This window comes from Argiope bruennichi, chromosome 2, assembly GCF_947563725.1.
Source record: "Argiope bruennichi chromosome 2, qqArgBrue1.1, whole genome shotgun sequence".
In the NCBI taxonomy this organism is placed as follows: Eukaryota; Metazoa; Arthropoda; class Arachnida; order Araneae; family Araneidae; genus Argiope; species Argiope bruennichi.
The window spans coordinates 82,392,894-82,417,281 of record NC_079152.1 but is presented as its reverse complement, the minus strand read 5'-3'; the positions used below and the strand labels follow the sequence as shown (position 1 = coordinate 82,417,281).

The 24,388-nt window shown below is 28.2% G+C and overlaps 1 protein-coding gene across 1 annotated transcript in view; it reads right to left on the bottom strand.

Annotated features, from left to right (window-relative positions):
- The window catches only part of LOC129989343 (uncharacterized), a 66,699-nt gene that overhangs the window by 27,277 nt on the left and 15,034 nt on the right, over positions 1–24,388 (bottom strand). Inside the window, exon 2 of the mRNA XM_056097829.1 lies at positions 2,532–4,086. Within this exon, the coding sequence (XP_055953804.1) occupies positions 2,532–4,086 (1,555 nt within the window). The remainder of the gene's footprint in view (positions 1–2,531; positions 4,087–24,388) is intronic.

The window sequence follows — 24,388 nt, the reverse complement described above, 5'->3', positions numbered from 1 at the left end:
GATATAAAGCTTATAGCAAGCGAAGTTTAGCAAAAATTGCTAGTTTCTCCATTCAGTTTGTGAGAGCCACGTATCGTATTCCATACCCACATCTAGCATTTATTTAAGACATTTTATTCTCTTACAATAAATGGTGAATAGAATTTTTTTTCTTTCTGAATTCAGGCAAATTGAATGTCAGTTTTTTTATTATGTTTACGAGCCATTTACCGAAATATTAGTCTTAAAAACTTTACTGATTCTGATTACGTTGGGAAATGCATTATTTATGAAAGAGCCATGGACTTATACATTAAATATTCATAAACGTATAAATAGTGCTCATCACAAATAAAATAAATCTATATAAATAAAAAAAAATTGATAAATAATTTCTATGCTATCAAACATACATCACAGGAATAATATATCATCTTTGTAAACAAAATTGAAATGCCATTTTTTTTGTTGTTTTTTTTACGTTATAGAAATCCAAATTACTGATATTTTTTTTTAGAATTTTGCTCATAAATATAGCGCAACATAAGAATATAAAAGTTTCATGACAGTTAATTAAATGGAAATACTTTTATTTATTAAGAACTGCATTACTACTGCGCCTGTGCAGTTTAGATATTTTTGTTCAAACAGTAAAAATATTTAATAGCAATGTAAAGTGAAATCTAAAATGCTCGATAAGTCATTTTTTTAACAAATTTTGCTCAAAAATTCTATGAATCATCAATATAAATTAGATCTTCCCATTTAAATCGGCAATTGTCCTGTTAATAATACCTCAGATTGTATTATCACAGATTAACTAACGAAAGTTGTTGTAGAAAATATTATGTACAATGGCAGAAAAGGGAAAAATAAAAAATTATATATTATTTGCAGTGCATTTTAGATGTAAATATATAATAATATTAGAAGATTTGATTCATTGCAAATGGGATCTTTTCACTCCGTTATGTTCACGAATGCTCGAATCAAAACTAAAAAAAGATTGAAACAAACAGTGATCCACTAACGGAAAAAAAAAGCAATATCAAATACAAAATAGAAATAGCGAAAAAAGAAAACGCGAGTGAATAGCCTATCATGAATCAACGTAAGTATAAAATACTGAAAATTGCAGACCTCAGTTCATTGACTTTTGTTATTTATTCATGATTAGGTTTATTTGCACACCGATAAATCAGTCAATTTAAACATAATAAATTCTTTCTCAGTTGCTAGGCACCAGAACAGAAATTAAAATTTCACATACTATAATAACGCAACCGAAAATGCGGGAATATTTTTTAACTTCACCCAGTTTTACAGACGGTAGTGGACGATTATGAATATTTTGATGATGCTGAAATGCAAAAATAACATTCTTACTGAAGAAATCCAAACCCGATGGTGACTCCAAATTTGGTGCTGAATAAAAAGTAGCATCGCACATTAATGACACATCCTTACATTTCTGCCGTTAAAGTATAAAACATCGCTTTTGAATCTGAAGATTGAAACTCCAATGAATACTTTTTTCAATAAAGAGAAAATTTCAGCGTTCTGTATAACTAATATATTAAAATCCAACTGTCAAATTTGATTACAAATACTATCCAGCATAAGTGAAGTTTTAGTGATGATTTTGCGACGATTGATTAAATAAATGGATTTTCACTAATTTTCAAAGTAATAAATCTATGAAGCCTTACATTGAATTGCTCGTACTGTTTGTTTTAAAAAGAATTTAAAAATAAGGATTAAGAATTCTTTCCCAATCAACTTTATAGCGCAAACAGCTCTGCTCATGTAACTTTTGGAATAACTTTTCTAAATTTTTGAAATAAATAAATATTATTTTACTTTTTTGTACAATGATTTTTATATAAAAATAATATTCTCTTTAAAGATAATAGAGAAAAATATTTTCATTCTCAGTAATGCAAAGTATATCAGCTAGTATTATACATAAACAATATGTTTATTAATACGCGTGCTTCCGTTTGTCGAAAGTTAATTTAAAATATATTTTATATCATATGATACTTACAGCACATATTTTAATAGTAATAGTAACCTTTACTTATGCTATAATTTCAAATTTTGTTTACGTATATTGAAATATATTCAACTAAAAAGAGAAACCCTTGATTAATTGCGACATGTGGAATATCAAAAATAAGCCCCATTACAATGCAGCACAGATGCTTCAATAAAGAGGTACATTCAGTAATAGATGATGGTCCTCTAACTAGCGGATACTACCATTATTTTATCCCAAATATCAAAGAAAGCGAGAATTAGATTATTGTTTTGGGAAACTTTGCATCATTATACCCGAGATACCCCAAATTCCTCGGCGGAATTATATTGAAGTATAAGAAAATATTCTAGCGAAAATCCCGGAACAACTAATTAAATAGTTGATATTGTATTAAAAAAATCATGAACATATTTTTATCTGGATCAAAGCACGGTATTTCAGTTAATATTTAAAAAATATAATATAAATTGAACGAAAAAATCATCAAGATATACCAAATATAGATACGTACCTGATTTCTGGCAATGGCGGTGGTGGAGGTCTAAAAGGGGGAGGTTTGCGCAATCCTGAACCTTGACTTCCAGGTCTCGGTAATGGTCTCAGGCCATTTCCATATTTATTTATCCCAATATCTGGTGGCCTAGGACGTTGATATATCTGGTGGCCTGGGACGCTGGGTGGTCTTGGAGAAGGTCGAATTTCGTTAATATCCACAGGATAAACTTGCGGCCTTCCAGTTGGAGGAGGAGGAGGAGGTGGAGGCGGACGGGCTGACATACTAGGCCTTCCATAAATAATATCTACTTGTGTGGATACAATGGACACTGAAATGTCTGTTGTGGATGTTACATCCGAAGGGGTGATTAAACTGGTAAAAGTAGGCACAGGAACTTCCGTTTTTGAAACATTGCTATACATTTGTTGCGTCACTGTAATCTCAAAATTATCAGGTGGTCGAGTTATGATAACAGGTTCTTCAGGTTTAGGTCTATATGTTCCAGTAGTGTTGGAGCTTCTTACAGGTGGTCTTGCTACAGGGAGCCATTCAGTTATAGGCCCTGATGGCAGGTCTCGACTCGTGCTGTTTGTAGTGAGCGAAGATATCATGGAAGGTAAAATAATGGGAAGCTCTGTATAATTAATTGTTGTTCTCGTTGAGGATTCAGGAGGCACAAAGTCACTTTTTTCAGTTGCCGAAGATGAATTCTGCAATTTATTTTCGATAACTGTTTCGAGCATAGTATCTCCATTCCTATCCAACTCTGTTAAAACTCCCGTTGGCATTATTCTGCTTTCTGTTTGCGTTGTTTCTTTTATAGTGTTTATTTCTGATGAAGATGATGTGAGTGTGAAGTGTCTTCCTGAATCAGAGCTTGGAATAATCTCAACGACTTCAATTTCACCTGAAGAAATGTTATTAAATCCACCAACGAAAGTCGATGCATCAACAGTAGATGTAGACTGAGACGTTGATGACGAATCATTAAAAAGACCTAAAATCTTGCTAACTTCCGTATGGTCGGGGAAAATCAGCCGATTTTCTGAAGTGCTGCTGCTTTCTATCACAGATGAGGTTGATGATAAGGTCTCAGAGATCGAGCTTTGATTAGATTTTTTCGGTGAATCGCGATGAGGATATCTATCAAAACCTGCTGGACCTCTATTGTTTATTCTTGTCGGTTTCGAAGAAGGGAAGATGACAGTGGGTAATTTAGTTCCTGGCTTAGTAACTTGTACATCACCGCCAAGTAAATGGATGATACCACTAATGATATCGTCTATAGATTGGTTACCACCCCCGCGGGATGGAATCCTCTCTTCGACAGCTTGCCGATGAAAATCTGGAACGTGCAAATGTGAAAAACCTTTTCGATACATGTCATGAAGAGGCTCGCTGGGACGATTGTGAAATACCAACCCTTTTCGGGGGTCGACAGATTCTCCAGAAGTTGTATACAGAAGACGTCCTTCACGTGCATCTTTTCGAATTTCTCTGGATTTTCTGTATGGAGCACCGGTGGCATCATATTTCCGATTTTCAGGACCATCAAATGGTTCCTGGAAACCTGTTAATTTAATTCAAATATTAATTTCTTTTATGAAAAGCATTTTCTACTCTAAATAAAGTTTAATATCAAACTATTTTATATAATAAACAGGTAAATAAATATTTAGAAGGATTGAAGTATTTATTAATCCTTTAACTGTCATGCTTTTATATATATATATATGTGTGTGTGTGTGTGTGTGTGTGTGTGTGTGTGTGTGTGTGTGTGTGTGTGTGTGTGTGTGTGTGTGTGTGTGTGTGTGTGTGTGTGTGTGTGTGTTTAACATTATTCTTGGTTGAAGCAGAGTGCAGGTTGAAGACATAGACGAGACGTTGGAATTTTAATTTCGTTTTATTCTCTCTCTTCTCTCCCGGGAGACAAACATGATTATTTACAAGAAGGCAAAAAAGGGACGAACAAATGATTACTAGTCTTATATAACATTGGATTTCTGGCCACGTGCCAAGGGAATACATATGTTGACCATGAGAAGAGTAACGGAAGTATCACTTTCATTTGATACATAGTACTGATGGCACATTATTTTTTACAGAGGAATTAATTAAACCGAAAGTGAAATTGGATCACGAAATAAGAGAATATTTTACTATGGTCTAAATTAAGAGTTTAATATATGATTACATATATGTATATAAGAATAATATAGATAGCATCATCTATTTCGAGAATGTAAAGTTTCACTGATTCAGTTAAGAATACAGAGATTATTGAAGGTGCTTGAGATAAGAATGCAATTTTTTATAAATCAAAGCATCATTGAATATTTTCTTTTTAATTTATAATTTCGGAAAACGATATTTCAATGCCCGTATAACTCACGGGCACGAAAATTAAGGGTTATTAAAGCATTAGATATGTATTATAATCTTTTAACTAGAACGAAATAAACGGTTTACACAGATTAAACTCTCAAGTGAAGGGTGTTTCAAGATTTTAAAAAAATTAGGAGTTTTTTGTTTGTTTGTTTGTTTCATTATATTATATTCACTTTATATCGTTATTATAAAATTAGCTAAAAAATAGAATTTATTCCACTCAGTTTTTATTTAACAGTTGAAAATTTTTACTAAAAAATTTTCTAACTTAATCTGAATTTGCACGCACGTTTCAGTATCTTTGATGAGGATAAGTTAATTTTTAAAAATAACAGAAGATTTTTTCTATTTAACAGTAATTTTGTTTATAATGAGAAAATATTTTAATTTTACAATCCTTAAACAATATAAATCTACCTTTTCCTTTCATTGATTAGGGGTAAATATTATGCGCAACAACTAACCACCGGTTCTTTTAAATCCTATCAAAATACAAGATTTCTATTTCTTTGCTTAAAATTCCCGTTACTAGAAAATGAATGAAACTTTTAAAATATACCAAACTATTTCGTTTGTTTATTACATTAATAATGTAGTGTTATAATCGATATTTGCTTTCTAATATGAACATTGCTTATTATATTTATGCAAGATATATTAATATTATTATATAAATATCCGGATAAAATTAAATATAAATAACAAAATAAAATATAAATAATAAAATAAATTTTATATATATATATATATATATATATATATATATATATATATATATATATATATATATATATATATATATATATATATATATATATATATATATATATATATATATATATATATATATATAAATAATATCATTGTAAAGTCCATTCCCATGATGGAGATCAAATTTTTTTTTTACAAATCTTAAATATAAATTAAAATTAAAAAACTAGGGTAAAGCTCCAATGCCAAAAATTTGGTTTAAATCTTTAAGAAATTAATTTTTTCGAATTTCAATTACTAAGAATTCTTTTTATAAAAAAATTAAATACATTTTAAATGTTTAATAAAATATCAAATAATAATTTTATTATTTTCACTATTCTTATTTTTTTATTAATAAAAACACTACATAGATTTTTATCCAGCTTCTATTAAAGCATTATTCAAAGTTGAACTACAAAGTGGACCCGCATTTTCCAAACAATGCTGGCGTAATACATATCTACGAAAAAAAATGACTATACTTTTTCTTTCCCTTTCATAGCGAACCACAAAGAACCAACATAAGAAACAACATAATGAAAATAAAAGCTGTAACAGATACCAAGAAAGAGCTTATTGAATATCATTCGAAGTCTTTGACCGTTACATTTGTTAGTTTGTAAAAATGAATCGTTTTCTTTCATCCTAAAGAAAAGAAAAAAAAATGAAACAACATGGAGACATCAAAAAGTCCACAATCGAATAACCTACTTTTTTAGAGAAATCCCAAAATCTAGTGTATACCCGGATGCTGATGCGTTCTGCTTTTTTAAACATTTGCAATGAAAATAAATCGACAAAGTTGAAAGTCTCACGGTGCATAAGAAATAGGAAATTGGTAACAGATTACTTTTATTTTTTCAAGGGAAGAATTGAGTTTAAATTCTGTAATTTATTAAACTTTTTTTTTTGGAAAATAGTTCTGTTTATTTCCAGCGATAGAATAAATTAACTGTAGTGCATTAAACTAGTATAAATGTTTAAAGGAAGGTATATCAAAAGAGCAATGTACTTGATTAGATAAATGAATCCGTGCGGAGTCAATAACGTCATATAAAACGTCACAAGGAATTATATACGTCAAATGCTGGAAATCCATTGCGCATTTTAAAACAGAGTAAAGAACATTATCTCAGAGCATAGCGTAAAATAGTTAACGATTAGATCTTTAGTAAACTTTTTTAATATGATAAAAGACTCGAGAAAAAAACATATATTATCTTACACAGAGATTATTCAAAGTAGAAAAACCTTGAAAATTATAGAGTATAAATAATTATTTAAATAAAAAATTTAAATATGTTTCTTTATGAACTAAATGGTGTAAAAGAATTTATTCTAAAAATTTGTGATTGTGAAATTTAAAATTCAAATTATTAGGAATCTGTGTTTAGCTTTAAATCTGTGTGGGGTAGGGAGAAGTCATTTTATACTTTTCAATCTGGTTTAACAACGTGGTATATTAAATCTCTTTTAAATAACTATTTTCTACTTTTTAATCTTGTTCTTGAGTGAAATTTGAATCCATTTTCAATTAACTTCCCGATGAGTAACGATTTGGCTTAACGACATTTGTCGGGAAAGAAAGTTTTTAATAGATTGTAAAATGTACCGAACAGATAAACAAACAAGAGACAAGAAAATGAGTTAATATTGCATTTTCATCCAGTTCTGAACTATGTTTAAAGTTTTGAATCTTTAACTTGAACCAAATGGACAGACATAGCAGATAGCGAATTAATAATAATAAATATGAATAAAAAAGAAAAAAATCCGGCTTCATTTCTTCACATTTTATATTTATTTATTTATACATTATATTTTTCAGGCTTTCTCTATTTTGAATAATCTGTGTGTAATCATTTGTATTTTAAGATGTTTTGGCATTTGCAATATTTTTTCATAAAAACATTTCTAATGATTTATTTTAATAGGTTGGTTTAATTATTTACATTTTTTTTTAATTTAATTATTTTTGGGTCTCTTATATTGTCTTATGTCACCAGATGATTATTAAAAGTATGCGAAGTGAAAGTTTTGTAATGGTTAAGCGATTCAAGATCTTCGCGTTTAAAACCACCATGAGAGAAAAGAAATTTTTTGGAAATGGTGAACAAAATTATTCATAAATGGAACTAGCTAGCTTAATAAAATTTTGGATATGTTTTTATCACCAGAATTAGATGTAATGATGAAATTTTGCACTAAATCAGTCTAATATTGGGAAGTTGCGCTATCTGTTCGTCTATTTGAGTGATATACCGTAAAAATGCAACTGTTATATATATATGTGTGTGTGTGTGTGTTAATTTTCGTACCTAATAAGTATATCTAATTTATACATACCTCAGATATCTAATGTATACATGATTCTCTTTCCAGTATGAAGAAAAATACATAACGTGCCCCATTATAAAAGAGAATCAAAGGGGAAACATTTAGGCTGTACATGTGTGTTTGTGTTATTTACCATACTTAACAAACCTTTTATATATATATATATATATATATATATATATATATATATATATATATATATATATATATATATATATATATATATATATATATATATATATATATATATATATATATATATTATTATTATTATTATTATTATTAAAAGCTTATTTTTTTTTTAATATGCACAAAAAAGTAATCTGAAATAAAAAGTATAAAAAGAGCGATATGAAGAAAATAATGGAACTTGTCAGCTAGTTAGCTGATATTGAATCATTTGGAAATATAGCTGATCAAATGATAATGGGATTTCTGATTATAAAATAAATTGCCATTCAGAAGCAGTCACATAAGGGGAAAATATCAGATTGTTCCAGGCGTCTAAAAAATACGCTACAAAAAGATTTTCTGATTCAAAAACGTATCATGATTTTTTTTTCCACAAAAATATGATGCAAAGGAAAATAAAATGAATACTAAATATATCAAGAACTTCTGCATTAAATAATTCCTGAGAATTAGTTACACAACTGCATTACAGAGAAAAATCCATGTAGGTTTTAATCATGTCTATATTATCTAATTTCTCACATTTCATTTGTCGAGTTTGAATATGTATAAACTGAACACCAGTCCAGTCCATATAGATCTTTAATTTCATATCTGAAATTAAAGATCTCTACAGTTCCGTTTGATTTATTTTAGTTTCTTGTACTGTTAGGAATGTATATTAGTCATTCAAATGATGTTTTCCGAGGACTAAATAAAATATTCAATAAATATTAAAATGTACTCATAATTTATTCACCATATCATAATTTATATCTATAATGATTTTTTAAAATACTGAACCAGTTGTTGACATTTTTTCTGAGAACATTCTCGAATAATAATAAATTAATTGCAATACTATTTTAGTCAGCCATAAATAAAATAGGTGTACATTTAAAAATGAAAAAAAAAATCAAATTCTTTTTTGACACATATATGTATATATTATCATTTAATGCGATTTTGATATCCAAAAATTCCATTTTATATTTCGCACATTAAAAAAAGAGGCACGAACTCGGTGCTAAATGGTGTGTATACAAACACACAATCGGCAGGGGAAGAAAAAGAATGTCTCCGAAGCTCATCAGTGCGACCCTGCTGTGCTCTGCTTCTTTCAATTGTGAGCAGAGAGGGCAAGGTCACTAGCTCAGAACCTTTTCTTTACTCTGAAAAAATCAATCTGCATGTGGCTCTTTTTACTATCAAAGGGAATAGTTTAAGAAAATCGGAACATGACCTATATCGTTTTCATTATCCTCTGCTTTCGTCTTCTGACTCAAGGGTAAGTAGGACGGACGACAAACGGAACGATGGAAATAGAAAAAACAAAGAGGCAACACGAAATAATTAAAGAAATGGTTTCCCCTCTTTTGCGTGGTCGCGTGTAATGTCTCTACATCCTTTTCGTATGAACCAAATCCTGTTTCTATCGATAAAAAAAAGATAATATTCTTAAAATGAAATCAGTATGCAATAGTAGAAACATTTTAGTTAACACAGATATGTCATTGTAATAGAAAATCATGTTTCGGATTTAAATAAGGATACGTTTTTAACAATTGACGCATATTTGCGAATAAATTTAATTTAGAATACATCTATATTTATTCAGAAAAGATAATCCATTTGGTTATGTATTTTTGTTATTGCTTATAGTAATAAGGATTATACTCTCAAATAATAAAAAAAATCAAAATAATTACAATAATAAAGAATACTCAGATACTGGACACAAAGTCACAACTATTTCCGCCTCTAAATATGCAAAAAATTCATAAATACCCCAACTTATGTGATAAAACGCTTTATTGCAGTATAAACACATCAAATTATGTATATTTATTTTTCAATCTTTAAAATTCTATTATATTATAATCAATACAGTTTTAAAATAAAATAATCAAACACAAAATTTAGCGCCTATCATCCAAAGGAAAAAATAAAAACAAGCAAATCATTTTCATTAAAGATAATTTACAATTACTCAAAAATGATTTGCATAACAAATACGTACATTCATAACAAATAATATATATATATATATATATATATATATATATATATATATATATATATATATATATATATATATATATATATATATATATATATATATATATATATCAAACCTTATGAAATGAATGTAAATGGTGTTGCATAAAATATATTTTGAAATTCGAAATTAGATTCGCGATAAATAATTGCGAAATTTTATGATGTTTGAATAAATAAATGTATAATTTTCACCTGTAGTTACATGTTTTACTTATAAACTCCCAAAAAGGGGTGAAATATACCCAATGTTCTTCATTATTTTGAGATAAAAGTTTTATTGTTATTTTTTTATTTAAATAAGAATGAATTTAACACTGATAATAAAAATATAAAAATAAAATTATGAAAATTATTCAGATCGAGTTATTTGATAATCATATTGTTAAAAGTCCGAAATTTGTTTAAAAGTCATAATGAAATCTTTAAGGGAAAAAAAGAGCTTCGTCCATTTTACCACATTAACGTTAGAGTTGCATATCCATCTATGCATTTTTCAATAGTAAATATCTAACTATTTATTTTTCAAAAGCAATAAAAGTTCTCGTTCTATAAAATTTTATTAATTATAATGAACATTTTTAATAATGTGTAGAATTAACAATTTTTAAAAACATGGAAATAGTAATGGCAGAATAGCAAATCCATATTTTATTTGAAAATTACTGAATTCATTACTTTGTGGCATTATAAAAGAATCGGAGAAACATGAAATTCTAATGAATGCAAATAAGACTTAAAGGATTGATTTCTTTTTAAGTTTCAAAGGAACAAAATCTTCCTTTAAGTGGCTTGAGAGAAGACTTTAACGCCGATTCATAATTGTCTAGTAACCATGGAAACAATGGAGTAACCAAATAATCCGCATTCAATTTGTTGAAAAGAATTGTGGCACTTAACTCTTTTAGTGGTACTCGAACAATAAACTTCATAAGGGAAAAATTAAAGATCTTGAGAGTTTCGGTGCTAAATAATTTGAAATGTTTCAATCGACCCGCAGTAGAAATAATTAAATAAAGAATTGGAATTAAGGTCAGGAAATAAGAGAAAATTTTAGAATAAAGTGATATGGGCTAATTTCAGATTAAAAAATTACTTCATTACTTTTATATATATATATAAAATGTCTTGAATCCAAATGCCATCCTTCAACGGTTCATTGCACTGCTCTTATCACGCCTTTAATAAAATAATCTTGACAAAAGATAAAAATTGGACTATTTAAAAATATGAAGAATAAAAATCGTTAAGGAACTCCATAAGTGTTTCTTCAAATTATGTTATTCATACATATATATATATATACATACATATACATATGAGTGTGTATATGCATGTATAACATAATTAGTAAAATTATGCATCTAATATCTAATTAATTTAACAGAAAATTTTTGAATCCTGTATTTTAATACTGCACTAGTGATTCAACATACAGTTTGTATAGAATCAGAAACAATTTTAGTTCTTTAACTTGAAAAAAATCTAAATAAAATTACAAATTTTAACTTGCCCTATATAATTCTAATAAAAGATTTGAATGAAAAAGATAAATAATAAATGTTATATAAAAACCTATAGTGTTAAATTATAAGATATCTTTTCAAAATATAACTATTCTAGGATATAAGCTTTTCTAATCCCTTTTCTAGAAAAATCTATCTGAAAATATCTTTTATTCCCGATTATAAGACCGGAAACTTTCTCGGGTGCCAAATTTGGCACCAGTTTCCTTCCTTTATTTTACTTAATTGCCTCAAAAATTAGAAACTGTGAAAAGGTATGGAAAAAAAAGGCAAAGAAACCGTGAACTACTGGCGTGAACTGCTGAGACGAAAACCTGCCTGAAGACTGTGTCACAAAGCATTCTGTTCCTGTTCCGCTTGGGAAGACCCGTATCATTGACCTGCTTCGAACTGCAGTTTTAAGATGCCACTAAGCGAATGTTGTAACAAGTTGCACATGCGGGTGTCGCCGACATCAAAATGGGAGGGAAAGCGGACGCAGATGATTCAGGCTGATGGCGGAAGCATCACCTACCAATAATTATTTCTGCTCCTGCTTTAATTGTGCTACATATTTGTGGAAAGAATATTTGCATTGAAGAATTGCTTTTCGATAGATTTTGTAGATTACAGCATGACACAAAACAAAGTAATGAACGTGAATAAGTCACTAAACTAAAATGCTAGATTTTTTTTTTCATTTCAGTTGGAAATATTCAATAGAAATAGCAAAATACTTAGTAAATAAATAAATAAATATATTTAACAGCAGGAATAAAGAAGCATAAGTGGAATATTTCGCTATTACATTCTCTACTTCTCTTTCAAATAAATTCTTCAAAACTGACTGTAATTTATGGTTTCGATGCACCATTCTAACTATCATAATAATCGCGAAACTGAATCCTCATGAAGATAACATTTTAAAACCAGCAGGAGTGGTCTTTCCGAAACTTTCTCGTATACTTTCTGATAAACTTGGCATGCCAGAAAATACCTTTTTGCCATACAATAGTTAACCTCTGGCATGAATTCAACATTTTTACTGAATCTGTCGTGCTATTCTTGGGAGTTATTTGATAATTAATCTATGGCATATTTATTAGAATCTGAAAATCTAATTTATGTTTTAGACACATTTTTCTCAATTGATTGAAACAAAAATTTGACATAAAACTGCACTTGTAGTCACAAAATTCCATACCAGATTTGATATATTTAAGTCAATGCGTTTTTGAACGATCCTGTTTACTTGCTTCTGAACATACAGACCGACAGACAATCAATCCACAATTGGATTTGGCTCAAAGTTTGACAAGTGTTAATTCTGTTTATCTATCTAGTTCTCTTCGTTTTGTAATTATTGTGTTAACTTATATTCGAAAAGCCGGACAGACTGATTTCCTCTGAACATATTTTATTCAAAGTTTGATAGAAATTTGCAAGTGTGGTGTAAAGACGTTACACCAAATTTCAACCGTCTAGCTCAAAGCGTTTTCAGTTATCTTTGTCACATACATACAGACAGGCAGATGGACGTACATTTTCTAAAAATATGTTTCTCGAACTCAGGAAGGTCTAAAACGTGGAGATTCGTCAAAATCTCGAGTTTGAATTGTTTGACGATTACTATACTTTATACTGCGTATACAAAAAAGTAAAAAGTACTAACTATTTATTGATAAATTAAATTTTTAATCTGAACTATTGACTGGCAGATAATAATACAAGATAATCCGAATTTTATTCCAAATCAGGAATACTTTTAACATCTACAAAGAGTCAAAATCGGGACTATACAGGCTAATATGAACACAACTGATCACTTAATCTGTTTGAATAGGAGAATTTTATTGTATTTTGCTTTTAATTGTCATTACCTACTTTAAAAATAATTTTTCTTACTTTAAATTCCTACTACTTAAAATTTGAACAACATGGCCATTTAACTGAAATCAGAAACAAATTTGAGACAAATAATCAAAATTCCTATCTGTTCCGACTGGCCCTTATTAATCGCAGATAGTTCACGCTTAAATTATGTTCAAATCAATCTTATTTGTGAAAGATAGAGAATCTTATTTGTGAAGAGATAAGTTTATCAATCTTATCTCTTCTGAATGTTTGTTTCATGGTGAAGATACTAATAAAAATTCAATCGCAATGAATTTTGCTGGAATATTATTTTTTTCCTATCCTGTTAAAAACAAATTTTTTTCCAGAATCTGCATGTGTATAAAATTGTGTTATGTAGCTCTCGCATTTTTCAGCTACTACGTTCTTAAAACATTATGCTTGTTATTCTGACACCATGGCTGAATATATTCAATTTATTCTCCAATGAATATGTTACATCTCTAATACTTTGTTCTCTCATGAATATGTTATGTCCTAAATATAGCAATTTATTCTCCCATGAATATGTATGAATCCTATTCCAGCGATTGCTAGATTTCAATTTTAATATGCAACAATGAAAATTACCAAGAGAATAAAAAAAATTCCATAATACAAATAAAGAAAGAAAAATATATTACATTATCGGTATCCATGTGTGAATATAGTGGTATGCATCGCTTAGAGAAAAGAATTACGTTATTTTAATCCATCGAAAATCACAATATAAATCTTTTTATTCAACTAAAAAAATCATCGAAAGTTGCAGCCGTTTTCTAGAATTTGCTCTTTTAATTTTTATAATAAATATTACAGTAATGGTGTTATTTAGCTAATAAATTCAAAGACTTTTTCTAAGAATTTCATTGTTAGCAAAAATTAAAAATATATAAATATATGTTTTCTTCGCTTTTTGTTCTATTTGCGATTTTTAATCCGCTTGGTGTTTAGAAAATATTCTGTGAATTTATGAAAGAATTATTTAGCGCTGTGCAGTGGGATACAGTTTCATATCAAGGAAAAGAAAGATTAAAAAAAATATTGCAAATACTACCAATAATATTTCTTTTTAAAAAGTGTTAATAAAATTAAAAATTAAAACAAATGAATATTCTAATTCTTTCTTTCCAATTGTATAACATCTTTTAATAATTTCTTAATATAAAATTTCGTTCGGCTTAACAGAAAGCGAAATCTTCAGTCTTTAACGAACGTGCAATGGGATACAGTTTCATATCAAGGAAAAAAAAGATTTAAAAAAATATTGCAAATACCACCAATAAGATTTCATTTTAAAATTTGTTACTAAAATTAAAAATTAAAACAAATAAATATTCTAATTCTTTTTTTCCAATTGTATAACATCTTTTAATAAAGTTAATTTCATAATATAAAATTTCGTTCGGCTTAACAGAAAGCGAAATCTTTCGTCTTTAATGAAGGTCCTATTATTGTTGTTTTTCTGTCAAAATTACTGCTGATAAAATAAAAAATAGTCTCTTAGATAAAAAAAAATAGTTCATTAAATAATAGAATCATAGTAGTTCCATGTCGTTCCCTTAATTTTTATACTTTTTTGATACATCCAGAAGAGATTTGATGATAAGGATAAAATAAATGAGGCATATGCCAATATTACTTTGTTTATAAACAGACTATCTTTTTCGAAAATCTTACAAATTCAAACCGGATTCCCTTCATTTTTATACCTTTTTGATACATCCACAAGGGTTTTGATAATAACTATCAAATAAACGAGATATGTAGCAATATTGCTTTGTTTTTTTTAGCAGGACATTTTCTTTTCGAAAATCTTGCAAAATCAAACCGGATGGAAATGAAAGATGAGTTCTGTGAGTCGGATGAATTGACTTAAAAAATCATAATCATGTAAGACTAAAGACCCGTTCTGACGGGTCTTGAGACAGTCGCATTTTCCCCTCTTTCCCCTCTCCTGTGGTTCACCAGGGTTCTTTGATGTCTATTCATTTTACCGACAATTTGTGGGAAGTTCCAGATCGACGTCCATAGGCGGGGGTCCTACAATGGGTCAGATGGCAGAATTATGAGTATATCCATAAAGGCAACAGGTCGTCGTAACGGGTCTTAATAATGTGCTCGATGACCCTCAAATGAAATTTAGGCCTCTTTTCGTAACAAGGGCATAAAAATGTATTCCACGGTGTGACATCTAAATTACTATGCTTTGTTTGTTACGTCCTCATAAAATGTTTATTTCAAAATGGTTTCTCAACCATCGAACAAGAATGGCCCCTTGGGAAGGTCCTAACCATTTAGCCGGCTCACACTAATTACAAAATACAAAAAAAAAAAAAAAAAAAAAAAAATCAAAAAGACTGACTAAAAGAGAGCACACATCGGGGCATAAATTTGATCATTAAGTTTGTCAGAAAAATATTGTTAATGACTGAAGTCTCACGTTCACCAGCAGTGAACCTCAACCAACGACGCAATGCGAAAGCATCACAGGTTAACAAGGCGGTAGAGATACTTTTAGCTCAGTTTATTTACAAACATAGGTTGCTCTCACGTTATTTCTATAAATTCTAAATTGGGAACGGGAAGTCTGGAAGTGAGGTGATAAAATGTTGCGTTTTGTTCGACACATCCGGACATGTAACGATGTGAAACGATACGGTATCAGACGTATGAAACGTAAAGAGTAGGTTGAGGCTATGAACCATCCGATGTGAGCAGGTTTAGTTTATAATTTATTATTTTAATTCTAGTCATTTTGCAAAAAAATAAAAAATACTTTAAAGGAGTTTTGAGTATATGTAAATGTGAAGAATGTTGGTATTGACAGTTTTAGGTGTGCAGACGTTCCATTTAGCATTAAATGTATTTTTACCACTAATTTTTCATAGATTTATTACAAACCAACGGGAATGATCTCCCCAAAACTTTCTCGCATATTCTCTAATGAAGGTGTTATCCCAGTGAACGTCTTGCATGACATTGCGTACAATAGTTCCGAAATATTAATCATTTTTGCAATTTTTCATAGATTTATTACAAACCAACGGGAATGATCTCCCCAAAACTTTCTCGCATATTCTCTAATAAAGGTGTTATCCCAGTGAACGTCTTGCATGACTTTGCGTACAATAGTTCCGAAATATTAATCATTTTTGCAGATTTTTATAGATATATTATTAAAAAAATATTTGATTTTAAATTTGGAAAGAAACTGAAATATCTAATTCATTTCACTGAAAAATTCTCGAACGGAACTAAAATAATGAAGAATACAGATGCAGTAGTTTTTATTGCAAATTGCAGTGGCTTGTTAAAAGAAGATTCATTACATATATTTGTGGCTATAAGTACCACATTATTTATAAAAACTGTAAATCTATTTTCTTAGTAGTCTTTTAAACTATCAGAAATTAAAGATGTTTGATATCTATTACTCTGATTTTAAATTAAAAACTTAACTCTCAATGAAAATTTATCTTTACTTATAATAAAGATGAATGTGCGTTTGTGCTTTCATGTGTATGTGTATTGACGGGAGATTGTACTGTACTGTACAAGTCAAATAATTTGACATAAAACTTCCAAACATGGCATATACATTCTTTAGAGGGTAAAAATATGCACCTAGAAGCAATTTTTTTAATTTTAATTAAAATTTTAATTGATTATAAACTAAATTAAATTTTGGCGTTTTTTTTCCTATAACTTCCGAAAATGTAATTGTACAAATATAAATTTAGTTTTTTTTTTTTTTAAGTTTTAAAATTATCGTTTTAATGATAATAATTTTATAATCATGTAATTTTTTTTCTAAATTTTGAAAAAAAAAAAAAATTTCTAATTTGCAACAGCAACACTTTTAATCTAAAATTAAAAATTAAGTAAAATTATCTTTTTAATGTCACGGATACTTTAACCCATAAATGACGTTTCTATTTTTAATACATTTAAAAAAAAATATTTTTGTCTTATTTTCCAGCAATTTATTTCAAACGAAATAAAAATAAAATTTAACTTGCATGAACACATTATGCATGAGCGGGAGAAACCGCTTTTTATCAACATGTTGCCATCAAAAGCTCAAATTAAAAGATTGTTAACTCGTACTGCAATTTAAATTTAGAAAGATGAAATTTTCAAAGTATGAAATTTCTATGAAAAAAAATAAATATAAAATGCGGCACTTTAAAAAAAATGCATGAAAAAATTTTCTGTGATCTTTTAAATATGTTATTATTAATTCAATAATTTAGCGTTATTTACGGCAAGCATAGTTTAATATATACATAATATCCACTCTAATCAAGGTCCAATAGCTAATTTCTAAAACTTTAGTAAAAGACATATAAATAATTATATTATTATAATTATAATAATATAATAAGACTAATAAAAAAATGGTCTGAACGAAGTAAATCATTATATTTTATGTAGTTTGAATCAATAAATGTTCTGAAAAGTTATGAATTTTAAATTTTTATACCCTGCCCTGTGAGTTATATTTAATAAAAAAAAATTTCAATCTATTCTTTTGTGATTAAAACTGATTGAGTTTTGAAAATTTGAATATCTTTTTTTTATAAAAACGCGTGATTTTTAAACCTCTCCATCGGCCGTCTTGAAAAAAAAATATACCAATCAGCGCCCGGAGTTTTCTCAAGGCTGATTGGTTTAAAATAACAAATTTGTTAATAATCCTAAAATAATAATATTCAAAGCTTTATCATTTGGACAGGTTTGATTGAAAAAGAGTGAAATGTTAAATTGTCAAGATTATTTGGGCGAATAGGGTTCATAAGATAAAAGAATTATTTAAAATTTAAATTTCAAAATTATTTTTGGAAGTATATTTATAGATAGAAACAAGACAAAACATTATTTACCAGATATAAATCCTTTTAAAGGTAAAATTAAAAACTGAATTTTGTAATGAATTTTAAAAAATTTTAATGGATAATTTTTTGAAATGTTGCATAAAATATTTAAAAAATATTCTGTAGTACACATAAGACTTCAACGCTGAAGGATTCGATTTTCTGGGGTTATATTTTTTTTAAAAAACGTGCTCAGTTTCAGTAAAAGAAATTATTTTGTATAGTAATTAAAGTTTAATCACTCCCACTTTAATTTGAAGTTCAAATCGTACGAGATCTGATAGAAAAATAGAGAGATGCATAGTACGATGGATAAAATAACGTAAGATTTCTATAATAATATGAATTATATGACTTCCATAATTTGAAACTTAAAAATATTTTGATGAAGAATTAAGAAGCTATTAAGAAACTAAGATATTTAACTGAAAATTTTACAGAGCACAATTCCATAGCTAAGCGCCAAAGTTGGCTAGTATAGAATAGAGGGAAATAAATATCATGTTACATTAACACATAATACAAAAAAAAAATATTCAATAGTTGCAAACCACTGGAATTTGGTTTCTATTTGAACAATTTTAGTTAAACTTGGAAATTAATTCGACTGCTGACTTTATCCATGACAGTTTTTTTTCCTTTAGCTCTTTAGTTCTTTGATCAGAAACTAGTATTCAACCGTAAATGATAAGAACTAAACTTCACGTCGACATCTGTTCTTATACCTCGTACCGGATGATTATTGTTGCCATATTCCCAGCCCATGACATCTATTTTTTGTCTTTTGCTTCTTTCAAACACCTTCCATTGGTCGCTTGTTAGACTGGTCGATTACAACAAGCGGATCATTTGTTGCGAAGCTTTAAAAACCAGTGGGTGGAATTCCGATATTCCTTTGTTTTCGCAGTTTCCCTTTCCATTTTATTTTTCGTCCTGTTTCCTTTTCGGCAAATCAGAAAAAAAAAATTGCTCTAAGGTCAGAGTTCACGAAACGACTTTTCCTATGGTAGTTTCGACAATAATTCTGGCATTCTTTCTGTACCGATCGTTTAAAGCTTTTGAACTGCAGTCGCTGAAGAGAATGGAAGCAAAGACTGAATTTTATTCCTGGTTCGATGGCCCTGGCGATATTTCCTACAGGAAAATTCGTTTTTTGTTTCTCTTTCTTTTGTTAAAGCAACTTTTGCAAGTTAAAATTGACTGTTTTTACGTGGCTATCGATAAATTAATCACACCACTAATAAATCCAAACAAATGCAACAGAATAAATATATTAAACCTTTTTCCGTTCAGATTTCGATTTTTTTTAACATTTTTCTTCTCAAAAAATGCTGAAAGGAAAAAAAAATTAGAGAATTGGTGGGGGGGGGGGGAGTGGAAAAGGAAGAAGTAATTGGGCTGAGCATTTTTAATATAATGTTATTTTGGGGGAAAGGATACATAGAAATATTACTATACCTGAAAGTGAGTTTTCCCACAATAAAGTGCAGTAGACAACCTACAGAAATTTTGAACTGATAAAGAAAAGCCACATACATTTTTTTTCCAGTCAGATTAATTTTAACCATGCACCTAATTATTGAATAAGTAACAATAAGTGTTCATAAATGCAGTAGCCTCTCGTATTTCAATAGCAATAATATTTTTTTAGATTGATAATTCAAAAATCTGTCATAAATTAACAGAAATTTTATAGGCTTCTTATATTTAATTTGAGTAAGAAATCATTATGAAAAATTAAAAAAAAAAGTCTTTATGTAATCTTAATCAATGATTTTATATATATATATATATATCTTTTGTCATTCAGGTTTGATATTTTTATGGGGGGGGGTCCTTTTAAAAATATCCAGCAATTAAAGAATGATAAAATATTCTAAGAATCGAAAATTTAATTAGTTATAAATAATCATTAGCATAACTGGTAGTAACTATAAAGCTCTAGAGGTTGCACGTCATAGAGTTCAAGTACCATAATTAGCTAAACTAAAATGCTGTCTTTGTATTTATCTTACTAATTTTCATATGGTTGTGTGTGGAGGAGAGCCAACAGAAATTTACCTTAAATAAGACTTTGTATTGATAATTATCATTTGTTTTATTGATTTATTTAATAATCAAATTTAATAAAATTTGCGCAAATAATGTATCTTGAATATCATATTTGATACTTATCATTTCATTTCATTTCATGTTACATATCTAAGAAAGGATTTATTTTTATTTAACATCATTCTTAAAAAATGTTATTCGATAAAAATTAATTTAGAAAGTATAAACTAGCTTTGGTGTTATTATTAAACATAAATCCATAAAAATAAAAGATCAATCCTTTTCATAACAGATGGTGCAATAATACAGCAGCTGTTACGCAATTAATTAAATATTAGTGAAAAAGTAAATATGACATAGAAATTTAATCTTCAATCAATTTAAATTTATTTATATATTTTCACTTTTGATTTAGATGGTAAAATTACTCTTCTGGACAGTTGCTTCTGAAACCGTGCGTTGTCGAAGAAAAAGTGAACTTATTTTTTGATTGATTACGATTTTATTTCTTTCTTACTTCCACTTTAGAAGCAAGTGAATTCAATCATTTTCACGTAATACATGTCAAATACTATATTTCTTTTTTTTTCAAATCATTTCAAATTACATTAACAATTTCCAAACACTTTTAATTAAAATATTAATAATTTTTGTGCAGAGAATAGATTTACCCGTATGGCACTTTAATTACAGTTAAGGTTTAATTTTTAATTGGGATGGCAAGTAACTTTAAATACATTCTTTAATATTATAAATAATAAATTAAATTAATTAATAAATTAATTAATTTTTGAATGTAAATGAAATTTGTTTTCCGGTAGATCTCCTAAGGAAACGTTGCATCTAAATAAACATCATTTATTAATTATGCAAGATATCAAAATGTATTTTGTTTCCGATGTCTTCATGATAATTATCAGGTTGGTTCTTGTATGTAATCAAAAAGTAATAAATTTTAAGTAAATTTCTAAAACTAATGAATAAAAAGTTTTGTGATGTGAGTCATTATAGTAAATGTACAAGAGCATTGAAGGTATATTTGTAATCATTTCATACTTCATAAATTAAATTGCATGAATAATTCATACATATAAATATCATTTTTACTTTCTGGTATACGTAGTATATAGAAAATACAGAAATCGTCAAAAAAATTGGAGCTCGAAATTTTGACGAATCTCCACGTTTTAGACCACCCTGAGTTCGAAAAACATATTTTTAGAAAATGTCTGTCTGGCTGCGACAAAGATAACTCAAACAGCTTTGAGTTAAATGGCTGGAATTTGGTATACAATCTTTATATCAAATTTGCAAATTTCTATCAAATTTTGAGTAAAATCTGTTCAGAGAAAGTCCGTCTGTCCGGCTATTCGAATGTAAGTTAACACGATAATTACAAAACGAAGACAGCTAGATAGATAAAATTCGGTACACAGCTTTAACATCTATAGTATAGACAACTGTCACATTTTGAGACAAATCCAAGTATGGGTTGACTGTCTGTCTGTCTTTATTCTCAGAAATATGCAAACGCGATAATTCAAAAAGGCAATGACTTAAATATATCAAATTTGGTGTGGAATTTTGTGACTACAAGTGTAGTTTTGTGTCATTTTTTTTCTCAATCGGTTGGAAAAAATGTGTCTAAAACATAAATTCAATTTTTTGGATACTATTAACGCATGCCAGGGATTAATCGCCAAATAACTCGCCAAGGATGACAGGATAGATTCAGGATAAATGCTAAATTCAAGCTAAAAGTTAATATTTCCGAACTCTCGTACATCACTAAGGCTTTCTCTGACATGACAAGTTTATTGGAGAGTGTGCGGGTAAGTTTTAGAAATCAACTCCAGCTGGTTTCCATGGAAATGAAGGCTATGTGAATTAAATTATATGAAAATCATTCATTCAGATTGGAAATAATTATGAAAAAAATGCCAAACCCAGGATTAAATCATGACGTCGTGATCAATAGCCCAGAACTCTATCATTAATACTACTTTGGCGATGATAGCTTATTAATATATAAGTTATATCGAAAAGTTCGACATTGTTTTTAGATTAACAATTAATATTAAAATTAAAAAAGTAAATTAATCTTCGTTAGTTCTTTTTAAATTAGCATTCCAAAATTCTCCTTCTCAGCCTTTATTTAATACAGAATATGGTTAGACTAATTTTGTTAAAAATAACTATCGATATCGCAATCGTTTGTAATGTACTGTCTAATCAATGTTACCATTAGAGTTGATTGTAACATTAGAAGACATCTAACTCTTTATCCATCTTGGCTGACACACTCAGAAAATAGAGTGTTCCTAGTTATTCTTCGGAAAATTAGCTCGTTTTAATCATCAAGCTTCTTTCTTTTTCCATTTTTTTATGAAAATCCCATCTATATTTTATAAACTTAATAATTAATATGAATATCTATTCTAAAAACAAGTTCTAAATACAATATTTCAATTTTTGAAGCTCTTTCTACCTTTTAACCAAAATAATTAAAAAACATAATTCAAGTTGACATTGAGGGAAAACTATGTAATGTGTCATTATAACCATAAATGTGTTACTGAATCATGATTATGACGTTTTTAAAATTGAATGCATATGAACAGAAATTAATTTTATATATTAATTGTTGGCATGCTGATTAATAAAACTCCTTATTTAAACGAAGTTTGCATAATTTCTATAGGCTTTAAAGGCGTTGAAACATATATTTTAATACTTTGCAAATGATATAACTTGTTATATAAAAGCAATTGAAGTTTTCGCAGAATATACTAAAAATGCTTCAAATATTTATTGTTTTTCATCTAAAAATGTTTTGTTCATTTATAATTTTAATAGCCATCTTTTGTGATAAGCTGTTTCACCTGAAATATGGCTGTATTTCATTTCAAATAAATCTCTAAACTTAATGTTCCCAACAAAGTACTTTTAAGTAACAAACTGTGACAAACATTAGAGATGTGCTACTTTAAAAGCCTTACACCTTTCTGCTCATTGTGTACATAAGCCTTCCTAATGGAGTCAATTTTCATGACATCATAGTGATATTAAAAGCGTGACACTCTCAGCAATCTATATTTAATTGCATATAGACTTTTGCGGTTCTGTAACTTCACTTCTTCTGTAAATTATGAGAAAAATTAACAGAATATTTCTTTCTTGGATTTCAATAATGGAATAAAATAACGTGCTTAAACGGTTTGAATTTCAATACAAAAATGAAATATATTATTTTAAATAATGCAAAAATATTTTTACATAATAGTCAAAATTTAGGAAAATTAAGTCATTAAGGTGTACGTACACACTAGAAGATTTTTTTAAAATTTTAACTTTAAAAATCCATTTTTTTCACAGTAGGTCATTAATATATGTTTAAACTCATTTCAGTGAGAAAAAACCATATTACTCTAATTATTAATTAATTAAATAATATTTAATGAGCTAATTAGCCTATTTTTTGAAACATGATATCTTAAATTCTAATTTGTACAGACACACAATTCTAGTTAAAAATTATGCCTAATATTAGTCTTCATGTTGTCTGCCTCAATCAAGTTATAAAAATATACAGTTTTTTTTAAAACAATTTTTCCATCAACGATGAATAGAAAAAGCTAGTTATTTTCTGTAATTTTAACTTTTAAATAGCTATTAAAAATTTATTTCTATAAATATAACTTTGATTGAGGCACAAAACATCCACTATTTCATACAGATTATTTTAATATATAAATAACTGTATTTGGTTAATTTCTTTTCGAGTTATGATTGTTTGAATGAAGCAACATAGTGGAAAAATATCATTCTTCATAAAATG